We start from the raw sequence: 8,107 nt of genomic DNA on the forward strand, positions 1-8,107 counted from the left end.
AATAATAGAAACTCTAGAAGGCATATTTTAATGCCTTCGTTCAAACTAGTATCTAAGGTAGTCTACACTTGCCATCATTGGACGTGTGTCAAAAATTTCGGCCGACGGTATATTTAAGCTGTGATATGTACCATTAATGACTGTTAAGTTTTACTGCTATTAATGGCAATGTGCTGAAAATGTGTTATTTATTTATTTATTTCAAAATACTGTGACCTCGATGAGGTCATTGCAGGAGTGGAAAAAAAACATACATATACATTCAAAAAGGCCAACGAATAAAGATGTACACGCCCTACAAAACAAAAATTAGAAAACCGTGAAAAATGTGTACAAACACAATTGCATACATTTCAATAGCAGACTCCAGGCACCATACCAGAACACCTCCTGTATTTCTAATACAAACCTATCAAAATCGAGGTAACGAACTGATCCATTTATGTTATTCCAGTTTTCTATCGTTCGAGGAAAAAAAGGATATTTAAAACAGTTAAGGTGGGCTCTGTACGGTACAAGATTTAAAGGATGGAAGCTTTGAGTGCGTGATTCAGTAACAAAACCAACATATTTTTCCCAATTAAGTGCACAGTTATTATTCACTATTTTGTGTAGGAATTAAGCCGTTCTACAGCGCGTCTTATTGTGAATTTTTCATACCACTGTTTAGAGGTCTTTGCCGGACCAATGAAACATTCTGACATTTTAGGTTCTGCCATTTCCACTCTGCTGCTTGTTCACATGGCAAGGGAGGTTAGCAGGTTTGATATAAGGCTAAAAGCACAACCTGGCTGGTGAACGGTCATATTTATAATACCCTGAGACAAGAAAAGACAACGAAGAGGGATTTGTTTTTCTGCTCTATATAAAGTTCTGTAAATAAACCTTGCAGGTGTGTTTTGAGATGTTAATGTGTTGTCCCCTTTTTTTTGTCTTGGGGGAGGGGTTTAATGTTAAATAGTTTTACCAGCCTAGAGAAAGAAACTCGGCAGTAGCAATTAAAATTGTTGGCTACTATTTTACATAGGTATTTGACGCTTATTCATTTCACTTGCAATAGAAGTTATTAGGTCAGGTAAGGTTATCAAAACTCTTGCAACTATATATTACAAAATTCTAACAATTGTATTCTGGAATTACTCTGGTAACATTGAATCTGCACCATGACGCCTGCCTATTTTGATGTGGATGAGCATTAGCCGCGTTCGATTTACCTGCACCTCTTGCATGGTGCAGAAAAGTGTAGGGCGGTGTACTTCCGGTTGTATCTAAATACGCATAGCGGAAGTTGGCAGCCCTACACTTTTCTGCAAAGGTGCAGGAGGTGTAAGTAAATCGAACAGAGCTACTGTACTGATAAGCTGCTGTGTTAAAAACCAGGATGTTGAACCAAACCTGAACCGAAAACCGGAGTAAAACCGTTATTTTTGACCGAACCGGAACAATACCGTAACCAAAATTGAGTATTTAATATTTGAGCCCGACCCCGAGCAAAACTATAATCTCGTGTGGCGGTTAGCAGTTCATTAAAAAACGGTTCGGCGTGGTCAATTGTGAGCCGCGTCCTCTTGCGGGTGGCGGCGCAAAGTTGATTAAATATTTGCAACACTTTTTTTTTTTTTGTTTTTTCCGAAACAGAGTTAAGCATAGTATATTTGTTTTTCTGTCTTTGTTTCTGCAACACACCTTCTGATTACCTTCCTTTTTTTGATGCAAATGATGCCGTGTTAAATAAACCTTTTCTTCTTGGACTTTTGAACTTTTATGAAGAACCGGTTTGCACTTGGGAACCGGCAACCGAACCATTATTTTGAATTCATCTCTGAATCGGAACCAAACCAGAACAGAATGCAAAGCTACTGAATCCAAACCAAAATGGAATAATGGCTGGTTCGACCGTCTGTTCAAAGCCTCAGGTTGACAGTCATACTGGACTGGCCGAATTGCTTATCTACAGCAAAGACATCAGACTGGCTGTTTAAACATAGTCTGGCAAGTGTGACTTTTTTTTTTTATTTGTATTATAAAAGTATAGTTTTATGTCTTCTTTACTAATGATAACAATCTAATTTTTTTATTTAAAAAAAGAATCATAAGGGAAAGGATAAGAAAAACAAAGTTTTAACATGAAACTTTGTAAGCCCTGAACTCCATTGACAGTGGAGAATGGGAAAATCTAAATTATTCATGAAGCTTGTATGTGACATTGTAGGTTGAATGCTACACAAGATTAAACACAATGGGGAGCAAATTAAGCATTGTATTTTTATGCCAATTGGTTGACGGTACAAACCGACAATAAAATAATTTCAAGACCAAATAAAATTATTAAATCATTTTTTTACGAACAGTTATACTAGCCACCTTATATATTTAAACTCATGCAAATCTACAGCTAATAGGCTTGTCATATTTCTGCAGGGCCAGAACTCGCAAGTTCAGTATGTAATTATTACTGGCCCGTTTTCAAAGAAAAAAAATTGCGTTGGCTTAGCTTGGTTATGCCAGGATATGCGTAGCCTGAGCTTATGCGCACAAAATGAGAGGCGCTATCAAGCGGCTCCGGTGCAGCGTCAGACTTCGCTACTGCGCAACGGAGGCGCACAGCTGGGCACGCGGCGGTGCCAGTGCGTCTGCCGCGGCTATGACGTCACTCTTCTAGAATGCGCAGACCGGCGAGGCGCGCCAGCTGTGCGCCGTGTGACGTCACTGCTCCTCGCGCATGCGCAGCACGGCTCTTTGGGAGCCACGCGAAGCATACGCGAAGCTGCTCAACCTCGGCCAGTGTAGCTCACGCCCTATACCTCGTTGCTCACGCTACAAAACGCGGCCCCGAGGCTTTTACTTTGTACTTCATCTGGGTTACACCAACTGGCATCTGGCCTTAATCTTTTTATTTTCAATATTTATTCCTCGTGGTGTGCGTGCGTGCGTGCGCGCGCACTTTTAAGCTTGGTTAGTGCATTTCTTTCCAAATCGGAATTTCTTTTTTTTTAGAAAACTAAATAGAAAATGTATATTATGTATACAGCACTTATACAGTTTAATCAGCTTACAAGATACAACATATAATGATGTACGATCAGTTTCTAGACTAGGAATGCTGCGTTTCTAGTCCATATATAAGATTGAATTTTCGGGTTTTCTCATTATCGTTTAAGGGGATTGCACTGTATATAAAATAATAATTTTCACGAGCAGATCGATCACATTTTTTGTTTGGTTGGCTTCTCTGCACTACTGTGCTGGCATGTGTGGAAAGCTCTCCTCTGGGGTGCAAAAGCACAAATTTATGCGCACGCAGAGCTACCATTCCTAGTTACGCTAGCTAGGCGATGAAAGTTGGAGCAATTTTTATATTTACGAAAATCTAATAAATCTGTAGTTTGTTCCCGGTATTTTCGCACACATGAATAAGAAGAAAAAAAAATAGTTCTGATTTTGCGAGCAGTTTCACGACTTGCACAAAAGTATCCAATCCAATCCACGCTGTCATCCAATCAAGAAGTTTCGTTGGAAGAACGGAAGGACTTCGTGGAGTACTTTCTTCCCCCAAACTTTCGGGTTTCTAGTAATTTATCATACCTTTCATCGCGGATTTCGGTCTACAAAGCGTACGTATACAGCCGATCGCACCACGTCCTTCTAAAAAGACAAGTCACCGTGCCAGACACTCTGAGTCCTCGTAGAAACAAGGTATCGTAATCCACAGGTGCTGTACGTTCGTACGTTCATTCAATCGGTGCTGTCAGGGCACAAGACAGCTGGCTCAACTGACTTTCGTCGAACGATATACATAGTCTCAACGTCGAGTGAGACATCGGGAGGCTCGAATTTAGAATTTCCTGGAACGAAGACGTGGCATTAGCCATGAAAACCGGCACCATATTTCTCGCTTGCCTGCTGCCGGCTCTCGTCATTTGCGACGACTACTACAAACTTTTGGGCGTCGAACGCGATGCCGACGCGCGCGAGATTCGGCGCGCCTTTAAGAAGATTGCGCTCACCATGCATCCGGACAAGAACCACGGCGACCCGGGCGCCCACGACAAGTTCGTCAAGATCAACAAAGCCTACGAAGTCCTCAAGGATCCGGACGTCCGCAAGCGGTACGACACGTACGGCGAAGAGGGCCTCGACAAAGACCAGACCAGCTGGGGCAGGCAGTACCACAGTTGGAACTACTACCACGAGAAGTTCGGCATCTACGACGACGACCTCGAGATCGTAACGCTGAGCCGAAACGACTTCCAGAGTTCCGTCCTCGACTCCGCGGACATATGGTTCGTTAACTATTACTCCCCTCAGTGCTCGCACTGTCACCACCTGGCGCCTAACTGGCGAGCCCTCGCGCAATCCTTCGAAGGAGTCATCAGGATCGGGGCAGTGAACTGCGAGGAAGACTGGCAGCTGTGCAGGCAGGAAGGCATCCAAGCTTTTCCAACACTCCTCTTCTACCCGGATAGGGAGAAGTACACGGGACACAGGGGACTGGAAGACCTAAAGGCAGCTGTGCTGAAGAGACTGCCAGACCTCCACGTGGACATCGCCGATACGGGTCTTCTTGAACCGGAAGCCCGTTCGCTGCTTAGGTCTGTCGTGGTCCTGGCTTGCGAGAGCTCGGGGAACTGCTTGCCTCCCGACGAAGTCAAGAAACTGGCTGTGGCTACCGATGGGCTGGCGCACGTCTCCAGCGTCGACTGCGAGAAGGAGCCGTCGACTTGCAAAAAAGCCGGCGTGAAAGACGGGGCATACTTCTTCGAGTCGATCGCCGGCAAGACGAAACCACCCGTCAAGATTGGGGGGAGTGATGCGGTTGAACTGCGCAAAGCAGTCCTTAGAGAGCTCCCAGGCTTCGAAACAATCACCTTACAGAAGTTTGACAAGCTGATGGCAGAGTTGAGCAGCAACGACGAAGCGGAACCGTGGTTCCTTCACTTTGGAAACAGCGACCAGTCAGAAGGCTCACTGGAGCTGGAGCTGAAGCACATCAGGGGCTACGTACAATCGGTCCGACTGGGCTACGTCGACTGCAGCTCCGAGCGAGACGTCTGCCGTCGCCTGTCGGTCTCGAAGACACCCCTGTTCTTGGTCCTCCGGCCGGGAGCGGAATACGAAGTGTATCACGGTCGCACTAACGCTCGGGACCTTGCTTCTTTCCTCCGGGAGAGCGTTGGAGGTCGGCTGGAGACACTGACTGCCTCTACCTTCACGGCAAAGGTGACCCGCGGCGAATCGCCGTGGCTGGTGGACTTTTTTGCACCGTGGTGCCCCCCGTGCATGCGCACGCTTCCAGAACTGCGGAAGACATCGCGTTCCTTCAATGCTGTCCGTTTCGGCACGGTCGACTGCACCGTCCACGCGTCTGTGTGCAAGGACAACATGGTCGGCTCCTACCCGACACTCGTCCTATTCCACAACGGCACGACGACCATCCTCTCTGGGTTCAAGACGGCGCTCGAGATCCGAGAGTTTGTGGAGATAGCGCTGGATCCCAAGGTCGTGTTTCTCACCCCGGACTCCTTCGAGGAACTTGTGGAACGCAAAAAGGAAGACGATGTCTGGGCCGTCGACTTCTTCGCGCCCTGGTGCGGCCACTGCCGCCAGCTGGCCCCGGAGTGGAACAAGTTCGCCAAGATGGTCGCCGACGACCCCAACCTCCACGTGGGACAGGTGGACTGCGCCGCGCATCGTGACTTCTGCGCGAAACAGGGGGTCCGCTCGTACCCGACCCTCCGCGCCTACCCCCGTGGCCCGTTCAACGCGCGCCACGTCTCCACGTTCGACGGGTGGTCCCGGGACGCAGCCTCCTTCCGGGAGTGGGCGACGCGGTTTCTGCCAAGCAGCGTCGAGGAACTCGACCACTCTGACTTTTTTGGGTCCGTCCTCACCGACCGGGAGCCGTGGGTGGTGGACTTCTATGCGCCGTGGTGCGGACACTGCGTCGCCTTCCGGCCGGTCGTTGAGGCTGTCGCAAAGAAGATGGAGGGGAAGGTGAAGTTTGGCGCGGTGAACTGCGAGGAACACTGGCAGGCGTGCGACGCAGCCGAGGTTCATCGCTACCCGACGGTTGTGTTCTACGGCGGTGCAGTGGGTGGCAAAGCACAGGGGCCGAGGGGCGCCGTCGTCCAGGGGGGACGGGAGGCCGTCCTGTTGGAAGTGGTCGAGCGGATGTTGAAGCCGCGGTCTAGGTCCAAAAGGGTGGGCGACGAACTGTAATGGTGTCTCGTCTAGTGGCCCTACTGCGGTCGCAGACAAAGTGGAAACGGCAGGGAGGAGGTTCGGTGGCCTCATCTGCAGCGTGAGCTTCCTACCTGCAACAACGCTTCGGCATCTTGAGCACGTGTGCGTGCAGCCAAAGGCCAAGCATTTGAGGCACGCCCTGCCATTCTCATTCTGTCGACTGCCATACCAGCCACCGTTCTTGTTGCAGGGAGTGGCGAAGGTCTTTTGACATGGTGCAGCCAAATGCTCGCGGAATCTCTCTCTTGTCGGGGTGATCCCAGCATGTTGAAATGCCACGAAACAAATGCATTGTTTTTTTTTAGCCTGGACCAACTTTGACCGAGGCTTTATTTAAAACACTTTACTTTACTGTTCAGTTGATTCTAAATTATCTCCAGAATCTTTGAAGCGACCAAACCAGTTGATGTTCTGGTGCTGTGCAAGTTGTTAGTTTTATTTAGTTTCCAGCGTGCATTTCTCGTACATCTCGTCACAAGTGCAACTATGAGCTAGTCCTTATTTGTGGTTGACAGGAACCGTACGTCCTATCCAGTCGTTTGTCGCACACGCTAGTTTTAAAGCCTTTCACAAATGCCCTCCTTTGTGTCGAGGATTGGAGGCTTTTTCCTCTAACAAATTTACCCCTAAGTTATGGCTTCTCATTGCTCATTGCATGTGTTGTTCTATGGGACATGATTTTCATTTTGTACTTAGTCATGTACTTTAGTAGTGGAGCTGAAAGGAAAAGCTTTGGTTCTTTTATTGGTAATGCTTGTTTTTGTATGCTTTACAATTGTTGACTAGTATAACTAGAAATGAAGGCCTAAGTTGCATTGCATTTCACTTCCTATGTGGCCTAGTAATGTTTGCTACCATTGCATCATTCCTTTGAGATTACTTTCATAGGTGCAAGCTCTGTTTTGTCATGCTCTTATGTCGTCTATGGACTTTTGTCCTTGTTTCACTTTCGTTTTTTCATTTATGGACTTTTGCAATATGTACTTGAAAAGGTTTTATACTAAAGAAATCATTGTTGCAAGCTTCAATATACAAATAAATATGCCTATATTGTGCAAATTTGGACACCTGATCTTTAGTACATAAAATTCAGATGGGTCCCTATCATTTCGTTGAATTATGTTTCGTGGACAACTTTTCATGGACAAATGCTTTGTCGACATGATTGTTTCATCGGCACTTGTTATGCAAATTGCACACGCACACTATAAGGACATTTCGTCCCGCATGCATGACTAGGGTTCACGTTAACCCCTCTGTGTTCATGCCGCTTCACGGTGACAGTCTGCGGTGGCTCATTACAGAAATGTTAACTCCGACACTGGCTACAGATTTAACTTCTTAACTACTCACATGATCGGAATGATATTTGCAGGGATATTTAACATCAGATGTATGTGTACTGTGCAAACTTTTAGCTCTAACGCAATTTAGTATACCTGCATAAGATGTGTCACTCTTCGACAAGAAATCTATGATATGCAAATGAAGCTATTAAGCACCATTTTGACTGCTTGAATATAAAGTGGGGGATGTGGGACTTCAGGCTATCTAGTTTTTATAACTAAAAATGTAAATATTTCAAGAGTTATTACCCCAAATTATGAAATGCATATCTGTCCTATGTCAATTTCTGAAAACAGTTTTTTCTTAATGAAGACTTCAACTTAAAACAAAATAAAGTAGATAGCCCAGTAAATTTAAGTTCAGAAACATCTTGATTATGGTATCGGAATAATTTTACATTCAAACAAAAGATTCCTTCATGCGATATTCGCAGCAAAAAGTGGAACAGAGAAAAATGCATTCAAACATTGAACTCCTTTACTTTGTTACTGCCTCATAATGTGTTGAAAGTATTTTA

The 8,107-nt window shown here is 45.9% G+C and overlaps 1 protein-coding gene across 1 annotated transcript; it reads left to right on the plus strand.

Annotated features, from left to right (window-relative positions):
• Nucleotides 1-3,478: 3,478 nt before the first annotated feature.
• LOC8051064 (dnaJ homolog subfamily C member 10) lies at nt 3,479-7,302 on the plus strand. Its single transcript, XM_002435396.5, has one exon. It carries the CDS (start codon nt 3,871-3,873, stop codon nt 6,217-6,219), a length of 2,349 nt encoding a protein of 782 aa, XP_002435441.4. The 5' UTR covers nt 3,479-3,870; the 3' UTR covers nt 6,220-7,302.
• The last annotated feature ends 805 nt before the right edge of the window (nt 7,303-8,107 follow it).

The sequence above is a fragment of the Ixodes scapularis genome, unplaced genomic scaffold (assembly GCF_016920785.2).
Source record: "Ixodes scapularis isolate PalLabHiFi unplaced genomic scaffold, ASM1692078v2 PGA_scaffold3__209_contigs__length_174095766, whole genome shotgun sequence".
NCBI lineage: Eukaryota > Metazoa > Arthropoda > Arachnida > Ixodida > Ixodidae > Ixodes > Ixodes scapularis.